Raw genomic sequence first — 27,267 nt, 5'->3', positions numbered from 1 at the left:
CCACTCCTGCTAGCACAGGTCTGCAGCCAAGAGGTTCAAAATTGTAACTGATGACAAAAGGACTTAAGGCACATTGTTTTCTACGCGTAGATAGGTTCACATCGCTAACAAACAGTTGATTGAATGCCTTTATGTGCGAGGCACTGTGCTGCTATGTGCTGGGGACCTGGCAATCTTAAGGTTCTTCGGTTCTATTTCCATTGCCTTTTCTTTTCCCCCTTTCACGTAAAATGCAAAGGACAGAAAAAAGAAATAAGAATTACTTCCAAATGTATATAAAGAACATACTTTAAAAAGTCATAAAATTTTAACAACATGTCTATTTATAGCATTTATAACAGTACCCCCTTCCTAATACAACATCTTTGGATTAGTGCAGGTAAGCTACTGCTCCCAGCTGAGTGCGTGAACGCATGCTGTCCATAGCTGGCAGTCACATTGATGTCAACTGAAATCCTAAATAGAAAATTGGCAATGAGGTGGGGTTATTTACGACAAAAATGATACAGTCACTATTCTGTGACCAATAAAAATATCAATGAGATGAGTACAATGGCGAACAACCGAAAATTGTGAAAGTAAACGGGCCATAAATACTTAAATGGATTTTCAAAGATTTTTCCTGCCACGTCTGCAGATGTGATTGATCTGTACTATCTGCCTTATAAGCATCTAAGAATTTATTCTGCTCATTTTTATCATACAGAGGAATCCCATGGACTTATCACTGGCGGAATTAATTATGTTTAACATCTATAAGGATGTTGGAATTCTCTCTAGAAATATTTAGGATTCTTTCCTACCTGTAGTGCAAACAGCAAGAAAGCATTTATTTGCTGATGGAAGATATATCTCACATCTTAATCTAATGCATGTAACACCTTATTAAGAATGAATTTTGAAAGTGATCAGTCATTCCAAAGAAGAACTACTAATTTTCTGTTCTAGCCACCTCAGGAAAATATCGTTGTTGCTGTTATACAAACTATCCAAGCTTAACATCCAAATGAGCATTGCTGGAACCATGAAATTGCTGGTCAGACAGTATGACAGAAAGTGGTAATATTCCAAACAATTAGCAAATTGAATGGTTCTGGCATCAACCAATCAAAATTGACACTGGCTGTAGAGCTAAAGTAGGGTTTGAGATCCCTTGTCAGACCATGAATTAACCTAGTATAGGGAAGAGGCAGCTGAAAAGTTGAGAAACCATACTCAGGGGGATTAGGGTTAAGAGCTATTGGTAATAGGTACAGACTTATTTCTATATTTTAAAACTGATATAGTTATACAGTGTGTGAGTGAAGTTAACATGACTTGATTGGGTGAAAAGAGTCTTTAAAATTATCTAGACATTTTGTCACTGCCTAAACCATGTGTGGAACTCCTTTTTGGTATTGCTTCAGAGCCAGTCTATAAGCTTGTACAAGTAAATGTCTCATTAATTTCAATCACAACTCATTTTTTTACCAAAAAATGGTATTATACAACTTGTTCATTTATATTATTCACTAACTTGGCTCTGAGTGGCTTTTAGCTATTTCCAAAAATCTGACTCAAATTCCAAAGACGAAGATGTATTGAGGATTTATTTTACAGTGTTTTATATAGCCTCTAAAACAAATGTAAGTGAGGAAAAGAAAAATCAAGTTTACTAAGGTCCTATTACATATCATTACAGTAATAGAAACTTATATATAGTTATCCTATTTAACTTTACATTATTTTACTTTACACTGCTGATCCCTTGAGATTCTGACCTCCAGACATAAACAAAAATTTCAGAACAAAAATTTACAACTCTCTAGAGAGATCGACTTCTCTTGTAAGATATTCTACCTCCTAATTATAACTTGTGACTCTAATTAGTAGATTCATGGATAATAACATATTAAAAGAAACAGGACAAAGCTTCCAAATATCTTAAAATAAAAGGAAGCTAAGATTTATTGAGTGCCCATTACATGCCAGAGCTATCTCATGTTAGAACTAGTTATTGTACATATGTAACAAATTTTAAAAGACTCTTTATTTGGCCTGGCAGTGTGTTAGGTTTCTACATCTCTCAGTATTAACCAACTGCTAACTGAAAAAAGAAAAGTTTCTATTGTTGTATTTTTAATGTAATATTTTCAGCACCCACTATATGATAGGCGTATGTGAAATTATTATACATTGTATTATTTAATCTCCACAATGAACCCCTATAAAGTAGGTACTATTAAAATTCCCATTTTATAGATGAAGAAAGGGAGACCTAGTGATGTTGAGAAGATTATCTATGGTTTCAGGCAGAATCAGGATTTTAACCCAGATACCCTGATTCTCATCACTATGTTCTCATCACTATGCTGCATCAAAGGGATTGATGAGAACATTCATATAGGCTTGCTACTTGTTAAAATCAGAATTGTGATTATATGCTTAGTACAGAGTTTGTGCTCTGTTGTATGATTTGCATACAGATGGCACAGAGGAGTTGACCAACCTGGAGGACTGAAAAGAGAAAGATGGAACTTGCATTATGTGATAGAGTAATCATTCCTCAACGTCCCCAAAGTATCTTCCCTGATGTCTGTTCCCCAAATGGTTGAAATTCTCTCTATGAATCCATCTTCTGGGTAAAACAATGATTATGCTGTCTTGACATGCATTGCAAACTACATGTCACAAATAATTAGTTACCTATGTACTTCAAATATAGAGTTTTAAAAATTGTTTACTTTTTCAGTTTGCTTTTTCAGAAGAAGTTTTGTTACTCAACGTATACACACAGAAGAGAAGAAACTTATGTAATCACCACCCAGTTAATAATTACATCAATGCTAGAAACATTGAGTGTTTTTTCCCAATCTTATCTACTCCCTTTTGCACAAAGATAGCTACTAGTTATCCTTACTTTTGAGATTTCATCTCTTATTTTTCTTCAGTTTACCACTCATGTAGTTATCCCTAAACATTACTTTTTTAGTTTTGCCCCTTTTTAACTTTATGCAAATCAAATCATCCAGTGTATATTCTATGACTTTCTTATTTTTTAGTGTTTCTATGACATTCATGTATGTTGATGTGTAGCTTTGTTTATTTTGGGGCCTATATAGTATTACGTTGTACACCTCAGTTCACATTTTCTGTCTATTGTTGATGGATATTTCATTATTTTTGATTTTTTGTTGCTAAAAAAATGCTACAAGAATATTCTTATACAATGTTTTCAGGTGCACATTTAGAAATGAGTCTGTAGAGTACATACCTACAAGTAAAATTGCTGTGCCACAGGGTATGGTGGAGATTGTTCATTACTATCTATTCTCCTTCCATAAGAATAAAAGACTACAGAAGACATTTCCCAGCCTTCTTACAGCCGTTTGTGGCCATGTAACTAGGTTCTTGCCATTGGATTCTAAGTGAAATGGAAATAAGTCTTTCTGGTATAGACCTTAACAAGTTTTGCCTTCCCACACTCTGGGACATTGATATGCCTGCAATCCAGATTATAGATGATACCAACATGGACAATGGCCTAAGAAAGTCCAACAAATGAGATAGATGATTCTCAGATGACTGTAGAAGAGACCACCCCCAAAACTGGACTATTAACTTGGAACTATATATGAAAGGCAAACAGCACTGGGATTTATTTTATAGCATCTTGGCCACTTTACTATGTAATATATAGCATATTCACATGTTTAATTTGACTAGGTTTATGCCCAAATGTTTCCAAACTGGCTGTGTCAGTTGGGCACTCCCATCACTAGAGTATGAGGGTTTTCATTACTGTCACTCTTCCCTTATATTTGGTATTGTCATTCATTTTAACTTTGACAGTTTCCGTGAGTATCAAATGCTAGCTCATTGAGTTTTCAGTTACATTTCCCTGATTACTATTGAAATTTTTTCAACGATTTTCCAAACAGGTTTCTTCTTCTGTAGAATACATGTTTAAGTGGGATTTTTTGCCCATATTTCTATTGATTTTCTTTCTTTTAATAATTTGTAAAATTTCTTTATAGTTTTGGGGAACATGCTAGTCTTTTGTCAAATAAATATATTGCAAATATCTTTCGTTCTGTTTTGTGGATTGGTGATGGTTTTTGTTTTAATGAAGCCAGATGTCTCAGCTTCTTCCTTCATTATTTGTGCTTTCTTTTTTTTTTTCTTTTCAACATTGTGGAAGGAATTCTTTCTTCCCTAATAGCACAAAGATATTAATCTATGTAATCTAAAAATGTCAGACTATTGCTTTTCACATTTTTGTACACATCTTTGGTATACTCACTCACTCAAGTCCTGATATGCTTTTTTGCAAAGGATAGTAAGGGGTGGAGTTAAAATTGGCAGATAGAAATTTCAAATAATCATGGGTGTGCCCATGGACATTTGTATTTCATGTGAACAGTCATTAATGTGTTTTAAAAGGAAAAAAAAAATATTGGGAGCAACAGATTGAAGGCATTATCTCCATAACTTTCTTTAATGTGACTGAATAGAAATAAATATTAATCCCTGCTGCTGGGTTACACATGTGCAGAACAGGCTGGATGTGGCTTATCATTGCTTCATGTAAAAAAGATGTGGCGTTCTTACTTCCGCTTCTGACTGTTGACAAGTTAGACATACCTACCACTATATGATTGTGACTGTCCAATAAATCTAATGAGATCTCAGCCTCCATTAAAATAGAATGCCTGGTCATGGCAGATAATATCTCCCTGTAATGTGTACTAGTTAAGACAAAAACTGGGCTCTTGCATCTCTTTCTGGTTTAGCTTTGAAGAGGCACAGAGGTAAACTAGATCTCATCATGAGGAGAGTAATCAGTTGGTGATGGAGTGGATAGACCACTACAGGTAAATAGCAGTGGAAGGAATTGGAAAGTCTTAGCTTGAAATGGAGAAGATATAGATAGGCTATAATCATTGTATTTTGAAATTTCAAACATATCCTTGTGAAAGGGAAGGCACATGTCTTAGTTCAGTCTACTAAAACAAAATACCATAGACTGAGTAGCTTACAAAACAAACATCTATTTCTCACAATTTAGAGGCTGGCAGTCTCAGCCAAGGTGCCAGCATTTGATTCTTTGTGAGGGCTCTCTTCCTGGTTTGCAATGGCTGCCATTTTACTGTATGTTCACATGTCCTTTCCTCAGTACATATTTATGGAGAGAGAGCTCCTTTATCTCTTCCTCTCTTTTTTAGGACACTATCCCTTCATGAGAGCATCACTCTCATGACATCATCAAATTTATGACCTGTCCAAACCCCATCTCTAATACAATCACATTGAGGGTTAGGGCTTTCAATATATATTTGGGGGCATACAAATGTTCAAGCCATATCAGTACGTATGTATACTATGTTCCTCCAAGTTAACACTTGGAGCCTCCAATGGATGGAGGATATAAGGAAGCAGGTTTAGGCTAATTATGAAAGGTCTTTGTAGCAGGTAGACAATGTGTCTTCAAATAGAACTGATTACTTAAAAAAGCGGTGATCTCCTGCCCCAACATTGATGGCATTGAAATTGAGACTGAAAGATGTTATTAGTCATAGATAATATTTATTAGTGTTGCTACTGGCAGGAAATTATTCCATGCCTCTCCCTGAATTTTCCTATTTAAAATTCACAGTGGCCCTAAGAGATAAGATCTATTTTGACATTATTTTTAAATGAAGAGCCTGAAGCTTAGAGAGGTTAAGTATTTGCCCAAAGTCACATTATTTGTTAAAGGCAGAAAGCACATCTGTCTTATGTCCAGAGACTGAATTCTTACCCACACTGCTTTTCACTTGCCATTTGTAGAAAGATTTGCTGCACTAGGAAAGAAGCTATAATATGTGGTCTTCCAATTCTGAGACTACTTCATTCTGATAAAATAAAAATATATTACCTAGGAAACATAAAACAGTAAGGAAAGCAGACACCAGAGAGAATGGAAAAAGGGATAGGTAAAATTAATGAGGGAGGAAAACGTCTGGAAAGATCCTAAGTAAAAGGCACTGGTCCAGGAAGAATACATTCCTGGCTGGGTGTAGGCAGGGGGTATTTCCTGAGTGTTGTCCACATATGAGAGCAAAGTGAAGGGGGTGTAAGAGGCAGCAAAGACATGAGACATACGAAAATACTCCCTGCTCATAGCGGAGACATTATTTGGAGATTTGAAGTTAGGGTTCCAAACACCTCCTTTTGTTGATACTCTGAAAGAACTAATGAGGAAGGAAGGAATATCACCTCCATATCAAGTGTCCAGGGACCTTCAGTGAACTTATTTTGTTATTTTTCTTCTAAGTAAGTAATTAGAACCCCTTAATTACAAAAAGCAGTGACAGAAAGATGCTAATTAGATCCAAATGGACAAATGGACCATTTTCAAGCATTAATTCACTCATGTACACATGCATTCAGTTAGCAAAAATTTATTGAGTGCCTACTATTTTCTAGGTACTTTTCTTAGCACTGGGGATACAGCAGAGAAAAAGTAGTCCCCACTTGCACCCTGCAAAATAATTTCTTATCTTCAGAGAGGGTATTCTCTACAGCAGAAAAGTACATGCAAAAAAACAAGATTGAATATGTAAAATGTAAAGTGTGTTAAATAAAAGTGCTAAGGAGAAAAAGAAAACAAGGAAAAAAAACAGGAAGTGAGGGTGTATGGAGAATTGTCGAAAATTTTGACAGAATTTCAGGTGAATATTCAAACTAAAAAGAAGAGAGGGAAAAGAGTTTAGAAAAGGGATATGTTGAGTCCATGTGGTTTCAAAGTTCATGCTTATGAATCACAAATACTGTGAAAAGGTTTTGTGGCAAAGTGAAAAGGACAATGGGAAAATCACTTCCCTTATCGTATCCTCATTTCCTCATCTTTAAAATGTGAATGCTGACATTCGCCCTCTAGGCAACACAGATATGTACATGTCTCAGATGGACTTGGCCTTCAAAATGTAAAACAATGTATACATGTTACTTCACTTTATTACAAAAAAATAATTGTGTTTTGAAAATTCCCTCTGAAATCTCTAAATCACACTCACACACACACACACACACATTCAAACTATATATACATATATATACTCTGAATCTCTGATATGTAGATGTATATACTCACACACACATACACACATGCACACAATACATTGCATCCATCCCATCTCATATCTCATATAACCCACCTAGTACAAATATTATGGCAAGGAATAGGCAAATCTGTGGTGGAATAGGGTTCTTCGAGCCTTCCAGGAGCCTCTCAGCAGACCAAGAGCAACACATTCCTTCCCCACTCAGGTCTTCTGAACACTTTGCAGAGTTTTTTAAATCACCTCCTGAAAGGCTGGTTTCCTTCCTCCATCCAAGATACTCAACAAAATGGAACTTGTCAACTGTGTTTATGGTAATAAATCTCCTTTCCAGCATTTCTCCTGACATTCTAATGCCTTCCTGAACATAATAAAAAGGTCATTTTCCACCTGAAATTCATCTTCTCCAAGTTACCTTATATTTCTGCAAATCCAAGTTTCAACAAGTTTGATTTCATTTCTTCTACAGTATTTTATTTGCTTTAACCAAGCTAAAAATCCCAGCTGCAACTGCAACCCTGTGCTCTCCTCTAATTGCTTGGGTTGGGGATTAGGTTTATTGGCTGACTGTATAATGTAGATACATTGTGAAAGCTCAACTGTTCCTTTTTCTTGAGTGGCACAGAATTAAATACTCCCTTTCAGATATTGTCCAAGGATTTCTTATGATTTATTTCCCATATCAAGTCAATAACTTTCTATGTATCAATTATGCCACGATCAGTATTCTCACTGTAAACATACAACAATCTCCTAGAACCACTCAGACCTGACCAGGCCTTTCATTCGTGCAACCAATCTCAGCTATATTGTCAGGTATTTCACAATCCTGTCTCTGGTTTCCGGAGGAGCTCAGGTAGCAGCCTTCCAGAGTTACACCTTTTTGGTTCCGGAGGAATTGGTTCCAATAAAAGTAGCTGTATTTATCCTTGGTAGCTGCAGGTATTGATTTAAGTGCGATTGTCATTCTAGGCAACATTATTTGGAATATAGAGACATTTGCAATAAAAGTTTGTGAGGGGGGGCGCCTAGGTGGCTCAGGTCATGATCTCAAGGTTTGTGGGTTTCAGCCCCCCATCGAGCTCTGTGAGGACAGCTCAGAACCTGGAACCTGCTTTGGATTCTCTCTCTCTCTCTCTCTCTCTGCCCCTCCCCCACTCATGCTCGCGCGTGCGCTCTCTCTCTCTTTCTCAAAAATAAACATTAAGGAAAAAAAAAAGTTTATGAGGTGAGTGGGACTACTAGGAGCGCCCCCAGGCAAAGATTTGGGAAAATCTGTACTTCTTGCCAGTGATAATGACAAGACACACACACAGTACTTGTTTATTCTGTTTAAGACATTTTGTGACATCCCTCTCTGAAAGCCAGTGCATCCACTTCCGGGAAATGATGAATCAATGACTTCAGACCAAGAAAGCAGGCGTGGCTCTTCACTACAGGAATAGGATCTCAGGTCTCTTTGAGCACGACCTCTCTTGCGACAGGCAGGAACCACGGGATCCTGGGGGCGGAAGGTGCCCCAGGCGGCGCGTCCAGAGCGTGCACCGCTAGGACGCAGGCAGCAGGGCTCTCCCCGCCCCCAGCGGTCCCGAGCCTGCAGCCAAGGACTGGGAGTACCCCGCCAGCTCTCCAGTAGTTTCGATATGCCCTCCTTCCGGGCGCTGGGCCCGGGACGCTGTAGGGAGCAGGTGACAGCTAGGCAGAGGATATGAGGGACCCCCGGGAAGCAGAGGGAAGGGACTGGAAGGGAAGGACAGAAACCGAGACGGAGAGAGAACTAGGTTGGCCTCCTGGCCTGTTAGGGTCTCGGGACCAAACCCAACTCTGGTCTGCAGAAGGGATACAGGGTCAAGCTGCTGGGGGCCCGGAAAGACGCAAGCCTTGGACAGCAAAGGAGAGAAAAACCTTAAGAAAAGCCTCGGTTGCAAGGAGGGAGGAGGAAAAGAAGACAAAAGCATCCCTCTATTTTGGGTTTTTTTTTTTTCGTTTTTTTTACTACTCCTCCCCCCCCCCCCCCCCCCAGTTTTTATTTTATTTTTTGTTTGTTTTTTTTTCCGTTACCAAGTGGAAAAGGCAATCAGCCGCGATTCTTGGTCTGGGGAGAATCCATTATTGAATGAAAACAGGAGAGCGGTTTTCTTTGAAATAAATTCAGCAGCACTGTTTCTCTCTCTGCCTCGTCGTTCTTCTTCCCCAATTTATTTTCTCCTATAAGACCCTCGCCGCACCCCTATTCTATTCCCCGCTGGTCTTTTGGACTAATTGAAAGAATTTGTCTCAGTTTTTAGGTCCTGTGTATCAGGTTTTTATCTGCTTAAATGCCTTCAGAGTAAGCTATTCCACTAATTTGGACTTCCACTCTCAATGTTCCAGTCCTTTCTAGTCCAAAGATTTCATTATTAAGTGAGCTCAGTCCCTCCCTCCACCCCCTCCTTCCCTGCAGGAACACACATTTTCATTCCAAGCCCCTCGCATTCCAGGCCCTTGCTGGGTTGCTTGCTGTTTTGCCCTGAGGCTCTCCAAGCACATCAAAGAAGTTTGCTTTGACTGTCCTTAGACCCAGGTGGTGCCTAGTGGTGGGGTTGCTCTCTAGACTGGGAATCCACACCTCTTCATTCTTTTTTTTTTTTTCCCCTGAAGCCTGTTTCAGTTCCTGATAATAAAAACAATCAAAATACTTAGACAAAGCTGTGAAGTAGGGTAATTTGACTTGTACTCTGCACTCCCAATACAATACTTCTCTCTCTCCTCTCTCCTCATTTTCCTCCTCTATGCCCTTTCTCCATCCTCAGTTTCCAGCATCTCGAAAGTTCATTCAAAATCATGGAATCACATATGAGAAAAGAGCTGGTAACTATCACTTTAGCTGTGCTGTAAAGTAGCACAACATTCAATCTAGAAACATGCACTGAACACTTCCTAGGTGCCAGACACTGGGAAGTGATCCAGGGACTGAAAAGTTAAGTGTGTTTCTTTTTTCATCACACTCTCTCCTCCTCCTGCTCTCCTACCTCCTCTGTCATTATCATCGGCATCATCTCTTATAATATTGATTGAGTCCTTAATGTATGCCATAGAGGTAGCAGCTTTACGTGCATTTTCTCTTTTAATTATTATGAGGACTTTTATAATGGAGCGTTCCATTTTATAGGTGAGAAAACTTGAGATTAAAGAAGTTGAGTGGCTTCCTCAAGCTCATATATATAGTGTGTGCTGGTGCCGGGGGTTTGTAAAGCAGACAGTCTGACTCCAGACTTGTGGTATATCACTTCTAAGGAGTCACTGTTTCAGTGGAGGAGCCAGACTTGTAAACAGATAAATAGAATTCAAAGAGGTAAGTGCTAGCACTGTAGAAATAGAGGAGCAGCATGACTAACACTGCCTAGGGGGGATCAGGAAAGGCTTAAAAGCCAATTTGACTTGTGAGGTGGGTCTTGATTGAAGCAGGAGTATCCCAGGAAAACAAAGGGATGGGGGTGGTGGGTGCATTTCAGGCTGAGGAATCTATATGCCAAGCCTCAAGTTGAGAAAGGCTGCCATGGTATGTTTAGGAAACAGTGCAATCTGATTACAACATAGGCTTTGTGAGACTGTTGTGATGTGAAACTAACATTGTCAAATAGGAAACTAGAGGCAAAAATGTCAAGGACTAGAGATTTTCCTGGGAAGTTTAGCTTTTGTTTTGTAGATAAAATGACTCCAACAGAGATTTTCAAGAAAGGGCATGACATAATCACGTTGGTGTCTTTGTCTGTCTGTCTTAAGATGACCAGGAAAAGTCTGGGAGAAAGGAGAGCAGAGGCAGATGGCAGAGATCCTGGTTGGAAACTTGCTATACAGATGATGGGGGCCTGAGCTAGGAGGTGTGAGACTGGAAAGGAGGGATTTTGTTCACCAAAGAATATTAGCATTAAGTGTTCTACTTGATTCTAGAACAAAGGACTTCAAGCACAAAGAATTCTGTTCAAAATAAAAAGGCCTCTTAAGAGAGCACTAAACCAGCTCTTCTATTTTTATAGGTATAGTTAAAGTCTGTGAAGCTTAGGAAGATTAAACCACACAATCACCTGGAATGATCATTGCCACCTTTTATTTAGAGACGACTGTCCACACACTTAGCATCCTTTAAAACATTTGACCCTCCTAACTTTTGAAAGTGAGTACAAAGCTACTCTTAAGTCCATTTAACAGGGGAAGAAGCTGAGGTCAGTAACTTGGTGAAGGCTGCACAGATAATTAGAGACAGAACTGGGATTCAAAATTATAGTTATCTGTTCCCAGAGTTCATGCAGTTTTCATGTGTTATGTGCAGAGATTGAAATATAGACATCCTTACTCCTAAGCTAGTGCCCTCTTCGATAGTTATTGCAGCCTTTATCATCTGCGATATGCAGCTTAGGCATCACTGGGCACACATTCCTGATATCTGAATGCCTATGCCACAAATGCTACAAATGTGCCCTAGAGTAGCATTTATTGTGGGTTCACTATCACATACGCTAAGCAAGACACTATGATGATCCTTTATAAGACTGGCTTTTTGGTGAAAGAAAGAGCAAATACAAGTGACATCAACATGCAACCAGAAACCTAGCTAATCAGTGGTACAGGAATGAAGGACCAAGGGCTATTGGAGAAATAGCTAATGTTAGTTAGTACTTTTCTGTGCCAGGGGCTTGATATGTGTTATTTTATTAAAGAGCACTGACTTAAGTGAAATAACTTGCTCAGTGTCACATAATGCTAAATGGACGAGACGGAAATCAAGCTCTAGTTTATCTGGCACAGCAAACTCAGCTCTTCAGCACAATTAGATGGGTTAGTGAAGGCTGAAGTTGGTTCCATGGACAGTAGTACGCTAGTAAATGTTTAACCACCAGCTCTCAAGCACAAAAACAAAAACAGCTCTGATCTGTGGTGTTGCCAACTTCCAGTTTCCAGAGGGTGTAAATGATCCACAACAGTGTATTTCAAACTGCCCGTGTGACATCACTGAAGTCAGCACTGGGGAGGGATGTGCACAAGTGGTTTGGGAGAGTCTGGAGCATCCAGCTGTACCGCAGAGAAGGAGATGCTTGGGCAGTGTGTTAGAAGAGCAGTGGAAGAGATTTGGGGTAATTCTTAGAGAAAGAAAGGCTGGTGAAGGCTGAAATGAGGATTAGATTAGTTATATTCAAAGAAAGTAGATAGATTGAGCTAATTGTGGTTAGGTCAAGTAGAAAGCGGGGCAGTTATTTGCTTAAACTTTTGCTATTCTTGAGGGGTGGAAATTTGCTTGAAAACGAGATCTAAAAATGGACTTATCTGAAACTTTCCACAGGCCCTCGTCTAAATGACTGACATGACCAGAAACATGCTTAAAAGACTGAAATCAGGGCTAGGTGAATCAAAAAGATTGGCCAGTATGGATTTCTGGCTAGTTATCTACTTTCGCTTTCTTTAAGGCAAGGACAACGGCCGCCTAATGAAGGCGATAAATTGATAGAAAATGAGTTTTAGCGAATATATGGACAGTAAAGTTGAAAACAGTTACTCAGTGCTTCCTTTCAAAAGAGATCCTGAGGAAATACCCTCTTGTTCCGTGAGACTTGCCTGAATGTACCTTACAGTGACCTTACATCTGGGGGAAATCAATCTATTTGCAAATACTTCAGAATATTTATCTTGTCACTTTGATTCACATCTTTTTTTGAGCATAAAGCAACACTAATGCTCCCCCTATTCCCACATAATCAGAAAGCACATAGGATAGTAAGGAGAAAAAACATTACCAAGGACTTGCAAATAATGCCTGTTTTCCCTCTGTGGCAATAATCTAGCCCTTTAAAAGGAGAAAGGATGAAAATAAAATTAGTTTTCTCATGATGCAGAATATTTCTATTCTCTCCCCCATCCCTCGATAATCAAAAGCTCTTATTGTACACAATCTCAACAGAAAACATACTGATCCTAAGAACCAATAAAAAATAATACAAAGGAAATTAAGTGGAAGTCTCCTGCTTTTGTCTGCTCTTTGGAGAATGCCCCCCATTCCTGCGATTCTAAAGTACTGTCAAGCGAGATGCCCAGTGCCTGCCCTACAGGGGTGACTACTAGACTCAGACCTGGTCATTCATGGTCCTGGATCTTCCAATTCACAGCGAATGACTCGAGAGATGTGGGAAAGCAATCACACTTTTTTCCATGAATAAGAGGGTTTCTCTTCCTTTAGTATTTCAGTCTCTGTGGATATAAGCTTAGGTCTGAAGATAATCATCTTTTTAGTATGTGGGCTGCATCAGAGGAAATTGAGAAAATAGTCAAAGACAAGCAAAAGCATGTCAAGGTAAGAGATGGAAAAAAGGACAAAGAGCCTTGATAACTTTGCTCAAATGCCTTAAACCAGCTATGCCTAAACATATATATATATATATATATATATATATATATATATATATATATATGCTTTTGGAATTCCCAGTCATTTAAATCGGTATGTCATCCCCCTGGTTGTTTTTTGTTCGTTTGTTTTGTTTTTTAGACTCCTTGGACTGGAACTGGAGTTTTTGTCACTTTCAGTTGAAAGTAACATGACCATTACAAAAACCTTAGTAAAAATTCCCCAACCTGATGACAAACTCCTGCTGGCTGACTGAGATTATGAAAATAACATCATCCTAAATTGAACAAAAAGGCAGGGGCACCTGGGTGGCTCAGTCAGTTAAGTCATCATCTCACGATTCGTGAGATTCAGTCCTGCATCAGGCTCTGCACATACGGTGCATAGCCTGCTTGACATTCTCTCTCTCCCTCTCTTTCTCTGCCCCTCTCCTACTATCAAGCACACTTTCCCTCTCTCTTCTCTCTGTCAAAGTAAATAAACAAAAAAAAAAAAAAAAAAAACAAACTAAAAAAAAGCAAACAAACCCTAAAAAGAAAAAAAATAAAATCAGAGGAGAGAGGATGGGAAATACCAAGAACTAAATTTCTTTCTTGGCCTGTATTCTAAGATATGCTAATTTATTTTATTTTGTTTCTCTCATCTGTGACTCATCACTCTTGGACATCTCCTTCTTTCACTGGCACACAGACCACAATACAGTCACTTCTTTATTCATAAATTATCATGGCTTTATTATTTACCTCAAAATGCAGAGCCCTCACAGAACAGGCAAAAGACAAGGTATGAAGTTGGGAGGAAAAGAAAGGAGGAAGATGTGCTAATCACTTTAGAATTGGAAGGACAAATCAGCTCCAGTTCTTTCCTTTTTAAATTTCATGGCAGATATTTGAGCAGATGGTGAAGAATCACTTCAAGATAGACTAGTTTGGGATTTTTCTTAGTTTTTCTGAGAAGATCCCAGAAGTTGAAGACTGTAGGAGGGACAAAGTGGGAATAGAAGATGATTCAGTTACTGGTCTGAGGGAAACACCTAAGTAACTAAGGCCTACCCTCTCAGGCCCAGTGAGTATAATTCCCCCTCTACATAGGCATCTCAAACTGCCCTTTGATGTGTCTCTGCCTTTAAAGTTTGAATTTAGTGCTTATTTAGTCGTGAAGTCAAGCTTTGTCTAAATCCTGAAAAAAATTAAAAATCTAAGGAATAACTTGGAGCTTGTACTCTTTTGAAATGTCCTTAGCCTAAGGGGGAAAAAAATTGAGAGTTATACTCTTTGGGACTTCTCTATTAATTTGATACGTTAACCACATCTGGAAAAAATATTTCACTCTATAACTTGGATGTTCGTATTCATAAAAAGGCAAATAGTTTTCCTTAAGAGATGTATGTATCAATTAGCCAGTTTTAACAGAATTTCAAAACTGGAAGCTATAGCCAAAAATCATTTCATCTACCAGCTAGAATACATAACAGATTCTGGTGATTTCAATGAAAGCATGTGCATGTTTATGAATCTTTTCATGGGCTGGCTTATATAGCTGTTTTAATATGTACTGCATTTTCTCACAAGCTTTTCATCTTGAGGTACAATTATTAAGTGAATATCTAGCCCTTACAAAGGAAAGTAAACACATTAAACACCTCCATGCAAAGTTAAAATGTTGGACATTAAATATTTGTCCTGTATCACTGCTAATTTAATAGGCTATGAATCTGTGTTTGTTGAATACAATAATTTTAGCAAATCCACTCTCTAAAGAACAAAGTATAAAGAACATGGAGGCTTAAAATCTTGAATACTGAACCGCTTCTGTAGACTTTGCAATATTGATACAGCATCCATAATCATGCCTTAGTGAAATGTTATACAGAACATTATTTAGAATGTTTGTTCTGGAGTTTGGATAAATGTATTGTATTTGAAATTGATTAATGCTGTCTGATATGCATCCAAATTTTTTATTATCTTGAGAATTTGTCTTAAAAGTTACAGGGTATCTTGTATATTTACTGTAACTGAAAGTGACCCATTTGCATTTGAGGAAAAAAACCAAAAGTGGTACCCAAAGCTGTGTTTAATTTTGGTTATGTCTTTGGGCTTCTGGGACCTCTGTTACCTCATCTACCATATGATGTAGTTAGACTGGCCCATGGTTTTCTATCCTTTCTTTTTAAAATGTATTTATTATTGAAATATAGTTGACATACAATGTTATATTGGCTTAAGGTGTACAATATAGTGATTTGACAAATCCGTATATTAATGAATGTTCACCACCAGTGTAGTCACCATCTGTCATCATACAATGTTTTACAACATCAGTGACCATATTCCTATGTTGTCCTTTAATCTCCACCACTTATTTATTTTATAACTGGAAGTTTGTACCTCTCAATCTCCTTCACGTATTTTGTTCATCCTTCCATCCCTCTCCCCTCTGGCAACCACCAGCTTATTCTCTGAATTTATAAGTCTGTTTCTGTTTGTTTGTTTGCTTGTTTGTTCATTTGTTTTATTTTTTAGATTCCACATATAAGTGAAATCATATGGTATTATTTTTCTTTTTCTGTCTGACATATTTCACTAAGCATGACACCCTGTAGGTCCATCTATGTTGTTACAAATGGAAAGATTTCACTCTTTTTTATGACTAATATCCCATCGTGTGCATATACCATGCCTTTTTTATACATCCATCTATGGGTGAACACTTGGGTTGCTTCTTATTTTAGTTATTATAAATAATGCTGTAATAAAATAGGGGTGCACATATCTTTTCAAACTAATGTTTTTGTTTCCTTCGGGTAAATATCTAGAAGTGAAATTACTGGATCCTAAGGTATTTATATTTTTAATTTTTTGAGAAACCTCCTTACCATTTTTACATTGGCTGTATCAATTTACCTTCTCACCAACAGTGCCCAAGAATTCCTTTTTCTCCACATCCTTGCCAACACTTATTATTTCTTGCCTTTTTGATTCTAGCCATTCTGACAGGTTTTAGCTGATATTTCATTGTGGTGTTGATTTGCATTTCCCTGATGATGAGTGATGTTGAGCATCTTCACATGTGTCTGTTGGCCATCTAAAAAGACATTTGGAAAATTTCTATTTGGGTCTTCTGCTCACTTTTTAATGATTTCTGGTGTTGAGTTGCATAAGTTCTTTATATGTTTTGTATATTAACCTCTTATCGGATATATCATTTGTAAATATATTCTCCCATTCAACAGGGTGCTTTTTTATTTGGGTTTTCTGATTATTCCTTTAAAGTCTAAAGGAGACAGTAAAACTTCAGGCTGCTTTTCAAACTTCAGCCAAAGAAGCTCCACCTATATCAGATTAATTACTTCATACAATAATTTATTAGTCATCCATGTATTCATAAATGGATTAAATCATTAATCAAATAGTATTGCGTGCCTACTATGTGTTTGCCTATTCTATGAATATAGCAGGGAATAAAACAGACATAAATTTCTGTTCTTGTTAAGGTTTCAGTCCAGTAAAGGGAGGCAGATATTCAATATTCAGTATTCAAGATATATAAGGTTATTTGTTATATGGTGGTAGAGTCTATGGAGAAAAAAAAGAAGCAGAAAAGGGAGATAAGAGTATTGGGGCTGGGGGGGGTGTTGAGATTTTAAATAGTTGTTCATGGAACAGGTCAATAAAAAAGGTAACATTGGGGAAATACCTTGAAAGAGGTGAATAAGCTACAATAATGATTGTGGGGGGAAAATTTCCAAGGATTAGAAACAGCAAGTACAAAGTCTCTTATATGGGAATAGGGCAGGTGTATTTAGGAACAGTGAGGAGACCAATATGGTCTGAATGGATTGAACAAGGGAGAGATAGGAATTGGACTTCAGAATAAGCCTATATTAGAAGGAACAGCTTTGTATTTTAAAAAAAGAGTGAAAAATGGGGTGCCTGGGTGGCTCAGTTGGTTAAGTGTCTGACTTGGCTCAGGTCATGATCTCACAGTGGGTGAGTATGAGCCACGTGTGGCGCTCTGTGCTGCCAGCTCAGAGCCTGGGGCCTGCTTCGGATTCTGTGTGTGTCTTTATCTCTGCCCCTCTCCCACTCGCACTCTGTCTCTGTCTCTTTCTCTCTCAAAAATGAATAAACATTTTTAAAAAATTTTAAAAAGATTGAAAACAATTTATCTAAATTACTTGTGATGCTCTGAAAATCATAAAAATTTTAAGGCTCTTTCTGATATTGCATAATCAATGAGCCTTTATTCAGTGTTATTAAGCCTTTTTTTTTTTTTTTTTTGTCTAAGTATTATCACTCCTTAGGGATTATCTGTTTATCTAAGAATGTCTTCTTAATACTTTCCTGTAAAGTCAGCCATCTTACTTATTTTGAGGGAAAATAGTATGGATGAACTGAAATTTGTACTTAATTACTTTGCTTTCCAGAAGTCCATTAAATCCATGGTGATTTGTTTGTTTAAAAGAATCAAATATACATTGTTTTCATATTTCTACAGTCATGTATGTACCTCAAATTCCTGAATAAAAATTTCATAGATTGCAATGGCTAGGAGGTACATGAGAAAGCAAGTAGAGATAACTTGGAAACTTCATAAGAATTAATCAAGTTAAAATTTCCTTTAAGATATCAAATATCTGAATAACCTCACTCTGAGTCACCTAGTACTCATTCAAAACCGAACAGCTGCTTATTTCTGTTGAAAGTTGAAAATATACAGAAACCTCTGAAGAGAAACTCTCTCAACAATAAAGTTCAAGGAAATATTTCTTAGCAGGATGGCTACCCATCTGTTCTCCAATCCCTATCTAGAGTGATTTTAGGAATTACTGACCAAAAAAACCTTGGGGTCAGAAATAAAACAGAGTTTTGTTTTACCTACATAATCTCTATGACTCTTTAAAAGAGTCATGTCTTCATAGACTTAATATAAATCCAATTTAGCCCTCTGTTTCAATCTTTGTCATCAGTGTATTAACCCAGGTGCTTGCCCATCTCCTGCCTGGTCACTTAGAAACTTTACTAGTCAGGATTCTATTCCCAGCATGCTGCCTACCCTTTTTTGTCTTAAACAAAGAGGCATGGCCCTTTTTGTTTTATTCTCATTAGGGGCAAATAGTTTTTATCATGCTCTTTCTCTTGTAGGTTAACTTCTTCACTTTATATTTCAGAGATTTCACTGGTGACTAAAACGTGACTCATTCTCTTTGCCTTTCCTAAACTTTAGTCAGCTAAGTTGTGACATTGTGATTTATAATAAGAAATATGTATTTGGTCTTGGATCCATTCCAGACAAGAGCTCCTAAAACCCTTGGAATTTTTTAAGTGATAACTGTGATGCCGGTGTCTTTTGTTATGTTAATGAGTTACTTTGGAAAAAACTTTGGATAATCTAAGAATGAATGTTGGTTGCTAGGAGGCCCAATCAGGTGATTAGAGGGTTGGAATTTTTAGTCCCACCCCTCCTGGGTGGGGAGAGGGACTCAGATATTGAGTTAAAATCATCAGGGGCCAATGATTTTAATCAGTCATACCTATGTAATGGAGCCTTCTCCAAATGTCAAAGGACAGGATTCAGAGAGCTCCAAGGTTGGTGAATACATGGAGATTTGGGAGAGTTGTATCCTCAGAGAGCATGAAAGCTTTGCTCTCCTTCCCACACATCTTGCCATATGTATCTCTTCCATCTGGCTGATGCTGTCTCCAGGTAGATACTGTCAGAATGGAGTTGAATTCTAGAACATCCAGCTAGTGTCCAACAATTGATCGGTGGTGTGGGGGAGAAAACCACACATTGGAACCGATAACGGAATCATACTAGTCCAATCATTAAAGACCCACTTGAAACACCTTTCATCTCCTTATATCACTCTCCCTTGTAAGTTTGTTTCGAGGTTTATATTCTGTGAAAAAGTTCACTCACCATTCAAATGTAATTATTTATAGAGTGCTCAGTGTATTTGCAAAGTATTGGCTAGAAATGTCTAATCACCAGTGGGGAGGTGGAGGGGAAGAAAGTGAATTAGATTTATTGCATGCCCTTGAACTGCATTACATGTTTTGTTCAAAAACTAGAACCTTACACAGAGCATGATGATATAAGGTGGTAGGAATAAATGTCACCAGCCTCCAATACCATCTTTAGTGAAATTTCATTTCTGGTAGGAAACTGTTTACATTAGAACAAGAACAAAATCATCTCAGCTTTTCAAATGTTCACATGCCTGACCTATGTTTGTCACATACTGTTGGTTAATGTTTTAGTACAGGGCAAAGGTTCCTGGTCTGAGCCTTAGGGGTCCTGAGTTCTGATCTCAATGGATTCTAAGTAGGAGAGTTGCTTGGTGTGCTGTGTCACTGCCTAGAACACACTGTCCTGATTGATGATGAACTCTTTTATATGGAAGATGCAAAACTCTTTTCATGTTCTTGGTAACATGAAATGTTTTTCTCTGGCTGACCATTATTCCTTTTACCTCTTGTAGTAAGAAGTACTCATTATGATGCTCTGATGTGTGACTAAATCGTCTGGTAAATATCATTGGAATAATATATATTTTCAGTTGTAACAAAAGCAATTGTAATCCAGATGCAGTTGGAAAAGCTCTTCCTCTTAAGAACAAGGTAAGGTGGATCCAATCCCCCATTCTCTAGGTTCTGAAGGACAAATACTCTCTTTACTACATTGTGGGGCTTATATTCTCAAGTTTCTTAACTCTGAGTTTTGCTTATGGTAAATTATTTCAGTCTAGAAATGGCCTTGACATCTCATACGCACTGTACCTGGCTCATACAGATAGGATGCACTGCCTGATTAGTTAATTTCCCCAAGGAAAATATGTTTGAGGGTAGGAGACTTTATTAAAGTTTCAGAAGGTAAAGAGATTTCTATCTAAATCAAGCCCCCCCAAACAAACAAAATAAGTCATAAATTTATTGTTAGACATCTCTAATAAGCAAAGTGGATAATGAGCCAAGTTGATAGGGAGGAAGCTCCAGAATGAAATATGTTTTCCTCTGGTTGAACACTATTCATCTGACCTCTTGTAGTAAGAAGTAGCCATTCTATGCATGACTAAATTGACAGGTAAATGTCATTGGAATCATCTAGAATCAAAGTGTGTGGGCTAGAACAAAGGCTTTACCATTGCTATGAATCATGAAGTGACCTTCCTGTCTCTGGGTTTCAGTTTCTTCATGAGTGAAATAAAGACACGAAAGACACCTATCTCCTAAGATTTTTTCGAAGAGGTAATTATTTCAGTTCATGTAAGTTGCTTAGAATAACCTAACATACAGCATGTGATCAATAACTGTTACTATTTAATTAATTAAAGTATATTTGAAGGCTTTCAACCATTTCCAAACTCATAACAATATGGCTTGGTCTTTGTCCCTTCCTTTCTCTCAGCATCATCTTCTTCCCTCCCCTGTTAAACTCCTATGTTTATCATTTCATAATTCTTATTTAAGTTTTTATGATGTTATTTAATAAATTGTCAGATGACCCTCACTTTCGTGGTCTTAGCTATATATAACTAGTAGCCTTCTTTTGGTGTTACTGCTCCAAGTGGCTTATCAAGGCATTTTCCTGAACTAGGACATATTCCTCTGTAAAAGGAACTCTAGAAGCAAGTGACTTTACAGATAAATATGTATATTGCTTTCAGAATTCCACACATGTGCATGTGTGTGCATAATATCCTTAAGTTATGGAATATATTTTGATCCAATCTAGCTGCACCCTTTTGAAGGTGGCACTTCTACTAGGTCATCATACTTTAATTATGAGAGGCTGACTTTTGTTCAAGGTCAGTTGCTGAGTAAGTGCAGAAGAAAGAATTTAACCAGACTCTGACTATTCCCCAAAGCCAGAGCTCCTTCTACTCTCCCTAGGCAGTTCTTTTGTGTGATCTCACTTAATCCTCACCAGTCTCAAGAGAGTGGTACTATTGTTATCACTTTTTACAAATAAAGACACTAAGACTTTGAGAGGTTAAGTGAATTGACCAAGATCATGCAGCTAGTAAATGTCAGAGCCCAAGTCAGACAGTGTGCCTTTTGCAGATCTACTTTTTAACAATTATGCTGTATTAACTCCAACCCCAAAACAAAAGGGAGTCAGGTAGACAGAGCGGAGGATCTAGGCTGAATATATAGTTAGGATGATTTGTTCTAGTAGGAGCTACTTAAAGCTGCTGTTAAAAGAAAAACAATTTCCTAAAGGAATTCTATGAGATCCCTTCGGAATGCTAGCAATTCAGTCAAACTTAGCTTATGAAACACTGAACTAAAAGGCATTTGTCTCCTAGCGTTAGCCTTCCAGTTGGTTCATAAGACGCAAAAAAAAAAGTTAATGTTAAATCCAACAGGAAAAAAAAAACCTACTTATTTTAAGAGGAAAAATATATAAGAGCTCTACTCTAGGATACTGTTGATATAAAGAAAACCAGGAGGACTAGACAGGCAGGCTTTTGACAAAAATCACAGCTGAAAACAGAGCTTGATAGTTTCCAGCATAAAAAAAGATAAAAGAATTCAGAGATCATTCTGAGTGTTTGTGTGTGTGTGTGTGTGTGTGTGTGTGTGTGCCGACATGTGTCTACTTGTCTTAATAAGCTTCCCCTGCCGCCCAACACTTCACCCCCATCTAGTTGGTGACTCGAAGCCTTCAGATGAAAGCTCAGTATGTGAGGACTACTAGTTGGCATTCTCTGCAGGAGACTAGCCTCACACAGGGGTGACCCTGTGATGCAGGAAAGGCTATTTAATGCCCTGGCGAAGTGGTTGAGGGACCAAGATTTTATTATGCTTCCGGGATCAGAGTGGTGATCCAGCATCCCTGATTTAGAGCCACTTAGGGCTCCAACAGCTCCACCCCGGAGTTCAAGAGGAAAATATTCCTGCATGGTCTCTGTCTGATCTGAAAAAGGCACAGCTTCCCGATGTTCCGCCTGGGAGATGGTTCAGTCTTTAGAAATTGCCAGAGAAGCCTGTCCATCTGCTGGGATGCCTGGCTTTCTGGAACGGACGAGAAGGAGTTAGACTTTTAATCGGAGTAACTTGAGGATTCTCTGTTTGTAACTAAAAACCGCCGCTTAATTCAAAATAAAAAAGACACATGCTATGGCAGGTAGACACTGGGAAAATCCGTGTGACGAAGTATGATCTAAAAATTCCTCATTTAATTTCCTCCGGGAAAGAGTAAATATTTTCTCTTTGGTACTGGGGCACTCGACTCGAGTGATCTGCCTTCAAAAGAAGGTGTGTTCCAGAGGTGGGTTAGTGGGAGCAAAACGGGGAGGAATTAGCCCAGGATTTGGATTGCTCCCGGCCAACCAGAAGCTGCTCCAGTTAACTCTCAGGAGGAGAGTTTCCACCGTTGCCACCCCTCCAGACCCTTCTTCCTCCTCCGCTCCCGCCCTAGGACCCAAGGCGCGCCCCGCCCCACCACCCGGAATTCTCCACCCCCCCCCCCCCCCAGCGTCCTGCCCCGCTACTCTCTTCGTTGAAGATGGAGGCTGCAACATCACCGCCGAAAAATCCCTGCGGAGCGAGCCACTGGATTCAGCGTCTGGGGACAAGCGCTTTTTGAACCCTGGCGAGGCTGCGTGGTGACCAAGAAATGGGAGGCCGGACCGAGAGGGCGATCGTAAAGCCGCCGGCTAGAGGCAGCCCCGAGGGCTCCACTCCCCGCGCGCTCGCGGCGCCTGTGTCTGCTCCGTATTGGCTAGCGTGGTTCCGGGGGCGGAGCCACGGGAAGCACCTCCCACTCGGGGGCCCCTGGATCCCGCGAGCGCCTCACCCGCGGAGTTCCAGAGCTGGGCTCCGTCTGCGACTCGGTCCTGCAGCGCCTCTAGGCTGCAGGTCGGTGCTCCAACCACCTGCTCGGCGCTGCGTCCTGGGGAGCGGGGAAGAGAGAGGAGGGAGGGGGGGCGGCGGTGGGGGGAGGAGGAGGAGGAGAGAGGAAGCTTACACACGCCTTCCAGTCCCTCCACTCAGAGCAGCCCTGAGACCGCTGCCGTCGCCGCTGCTTTCGCTGCTACGGCTCTGCCACCTGAGGAGACCGCCTGGACTCGCCGCCCCTGTGGCCACCCCGGCGATTTCTGCCTAGCACCGGGCTTTTTATGCACACTGCCACTACCATTATTATTATTATTCCAAGAGAGGGAGAACAACAGACCAGCCTGAAAGAACCACGTACACCTTTCTGAAATAGTGAAGTGTCTCCTGGGAAGAGAGGGTCGTCGGTCCCGGGAAAAGGAGCCACTGGGGCCAAGGGCAGGTGTTGAAGGGGAGGAAGGAAGAGTTGGGGCACTGCGTGGTGGAAAGTTGCTTGCGGCGGAGAGCCGAAGGTCCAGCGCCACAGCCCAGGGGGGGCGGTGTGCCTGGGAGAAGCCGCTGCCCCCTGCGTTGGGACCTGCGAGCTCGCGGGCAGCGCGGGGCCGGGACGACGCCCCCTCCTGCGGCGCGGACGCTGTCGGTGGCCCCCAAAGAGGACGTGGAGGAGGAATATGGCATCGAAGGCGGGCCCCTCCTGCCGTCTAGTCTTCTGCCTCTTGATCTCCGCCGCTGTCCTCCGGCCAGGTGAGCAGGGGCCTGGGAGCAGCCCAGGCCAACGTGGAACGGGGGCAATTTCCTGAGTCTGCGGCGCAGGCCTCGCACCTCCGGGGCTGTGAGCCGGGGCGAGTGGGGGCGGTGCGGGCACACATCTGGCCCTGGGTTCAGTCACCTGTGCCTCACGTTTGGGCTCGGCCGGCTGGCTCAAGTTTGGGCAGGGACTGGGGGCCTTGGGTAAATCTCCAGGAACTTTGGGTGCTGCCGGGGTTCGGGCTCCAGGGGCCCACGGGCAGTATTCGTCTGGTTCTCTCCCCATTCCCCCCCCCCTCCCCCGCCCTTGCAGCTCCCGCCTAGGCGGCGAGCCCTTGCCCTCTGACAATTCCTCCAGTCTTTGGATATCAAAGTCCACGTCACTGCGCTCCGGGCAGTTTTCCTTTCGCTTAGCTTTCCGAGAAATAACTGTCTGCACTTTTTGGGGGATAAATCCCTGGTAACTTCCCCTCGGTAAGAGGTGAAGAAGGGGTAGGAAGGGTAGAAGAGAAAGGGAGGACTTTAATCACTCCTTTTTAGAAAAACCTCCCGCAGCTTAAACCGTGGTTTGAAGCCCCCTCCCCCATTGTCTGGGTGGGTAATGAGTGCAGGGGTGGTGGCAGGCAAAGGACGCAGCCTGAACTGGACTTGGCAGCCAGGGTTGTGAGACCTTAGTGAGTGGCTTGTGGATTTTACAGGACCTGTGATTCAACCTCAGTTTTCAGTAATGTACTGAGGCTCAGAAGCAAGAAACTCAAAATCCCCAATAACTAAAATATCTAGCCGGGAATCCCTTTCCTACCCTGGGGACGGCCCCTGTGGCTGTCATCCTGAGACCCACCGGTCGGCTGCCGCCAGTTGGTCCCTAACAGGGCATTCTGTATGTTCGCCGTCACTTGATAGAGCAGCAGGTTCATTTGCTCGCTAGACTCGAGTAATTTTTGGAATTGTTTTCTCCCTTTGAAGTTTTATCTCCAGCCCTTCATAGACATTTGCAAGTAAAAACTCCTACTTCCTTTTTTTTCGGCTTCTGTTTGTTCTTTTACCCTTTTCTTTAGTTTTTAGCAAAGAAAGACTCACTTCCTTTCCGCGTCTTTAATTTCTGAACATCCCTTCAGTTACCAAGCTGAGGCCAAAAAAAAAAAAAAAATGTTTGGAAGCCTCCGGGTCTCTCCCAGGGAAAGAGGGAAAGTGAGGCTGGGGCTGGAGCCAGAAGATCACAAGTGTTTGTGAACTGCTGCTGCTGTGTCGGCTTCCTGGTGGTGGTGCGGAGGAGGGGGGTGGGTGCCCTCGCCCGATCTCTATTATAAAGTTACATTTCTGGGTGAGGTCCTGAGCTCACCTGCAGTTCTGAGGCTAGAGAGAACCATCTGCGACCCATCTCTAGCTCCGGGGCGGGGCGTGTGAAGCGCGAGTTGAACCGGATTTGAAGCAGGTGGGTTGGGGTAAGCACACCCGGGACGTGGCCAGGGGAGAGCCGCCTGACTTTGGCACATTGTGGATTTCACTTTTTCCTGATCCCATTGTCCGATGTAGGAAGGAAGGGCACTCACTCTGGGGCCCAGGGGCGAGGAGGGTGGACGAGGGTGAGGTAAGTTAGTAAAATGCAAAGACCCACCCTCCCCACGGTTGGTTTTCAGTTTAACCCTCTGCCCAGTTGGAGAGTTGCAGTCTCACCACACCAATTCCCCGGGAGCACACGCGCGCGCCCGGTTTCCTTTTCCGTGCGGTCGCTCTGGAGTCAGTTTTCAGTCGGGCCACCTCCGAGGACAGGTTTTCCCTCATATTTAGCTGCTAAAAAGGGAGCGGTTCCGCTTTCAGACTTCCTTCTCGGAGATTCTTTTGGAGCCGCAAGCTCGCGTTTGCAGCCGGTTCCCAGCGGCGCGCTTTCGGTGAGCTGGATGCATTCTAGCCGCGCCGCCAACCTCGGCTGATCAGAAACCTCAGACCCTCAGATCAGTGGTTTGCTTGGATTTATTGGGTTGGCATATGTGCAGAATTCTCGGGGTCAGTGTGTTTAAAAGAAAGGTTTGTGGCACTAACAGCCCCTCGTCCAGACTCGGGACGCAAGTCCTGGAAGGCAAGTGCGCCTCCTTCGGAGCCCTCTGCATAGCTGCGCCCGTTGGGGATACGTGCCAATGGCCAGGCTGGCTTAATCCAAGAGACCAACTGACTTACCCGCCTGCAACCCTTCATTTCGGGAGCACTTTTAGTAGTGTGTTTTGAGACCTAGAGAACAAAAATTCGCGCCTGTGGAACTGCTCCTGCAGGTCTTTTGGGCTGTAGTCGCTACATAGTCATTGATACGTTCCGGGCATGGCCTGTCACCTGTTTTGAAGGGAGGGGGACAGTATGTATGAACCACAGAAACCGAATTCAGAGATGAAGGCAATGAAGTAAGTGCTGAGCATCCGAGGAAGCAAGAATCTCATTATCCTTGTAGAAAGAGCGTCAGCCTGTGGTGACATTTTGTATTGCTTTTTTAAAAAAATGCTTTCCTTGATTACTTACAAGGAGGTGCAGTTAACTGTTTCTTCTCTTGGATCTTTGGTGTGCACCCTTCTCAGGAATTTTTCTTTATTTCTTACTGATACAAGGTTAATTCTAAGACATAAGCACACTTAAGTTTTTCCCCCAGAGTGGGGTATTATGTTCTCAAGGCATTGTTTATCTCAGTAGGCCTTGGGGAAAGCATCAACTCAAATAATGTCTTTGCAGACTGCCTGATGTGGGACTATTAAAATTTATTAATTTAAAAATGGCAAACTGCTTAGTTGCCAGTAAATATTGCTTTTTCCTTGATGATTTATTTAATCCAATAGCAATTTACAACTTAATGGGATACTATTTTCAGTAAACTGCTTTCCTAGGCTTGGCTCAGCATCATTCACCTTTGGGCACTTGAGCAAGTTATTTCACATATTTGGACTTCAACTCTCTCATATGTAAGTAAAACGGTGGACTAAGGATCTACTGTCTGGGATCTCTTTAGCTCAAAACTGTTTCTAATGACCTAAGGTAAAATGCTGATTTGATCAAGGCAGAGTCATTATCCACAAAACAGATGAACATAAGGGAAGATAAACAAAAATAATATAAAAACAGGGAGGGGGACAAAACAGAAGAGACTCATAAATATGGAGAACAAACAGGGTTACTGGAGGGGTTGTAGGAGGGGGGATGAGCTAAATGGGTCAGGGAAGTTAAGGAATCT

General features: G+C 40.7%; 1 protein-coding gene across 2 annotated transcripts in view; it reads left to right on the top strand.

Annotated features, from left to right (window-relative positions):
- The first annotated feature begins 23,414 nt into the window (after nucleotides 1-23,414).
- ALCAM (activated leukocyte cell adhesion molecule) overlaps nucleotides 23,415-27,267 on the top strand; it is a 214,814-nt gene continuing 210,961 nt past the window's right edge. For both annotated transcript variants that reach the window (XM_030329143.1, XM_030329141.1), the window contains exon 1: nucleotides 23,415-24,050. In XM_030329143.1, coding sequence (XP_030185003.1) covers nucleotides 23,978-24,050 — 73 coding nt within the window. In that variant the 5' untranslated portion in view covers nucleotides 23,415-23,977. The remainder of the gene's footprint in view (nucleotides 24,051-27,267) is intronic.

This window comes from Lynx canadensis, chromosome C2, assembly GCF_007474595.2.
Source record: "Lynx canadensis isolate LIC74 chromosome C2, mLynCan4.pri.v2, whole genome shotgun sequence".
NCBI classification, from domain to species: Eukaryota; Metazoa; Chordata; class Mammalia; order Carnivora; family Felidae; genus Lynx; species Lynx canadensis.
Note: the sequence above shows the minus strand (reverse complement) of the source record. Positions and strands in the feature narration are given on the sequence as shown.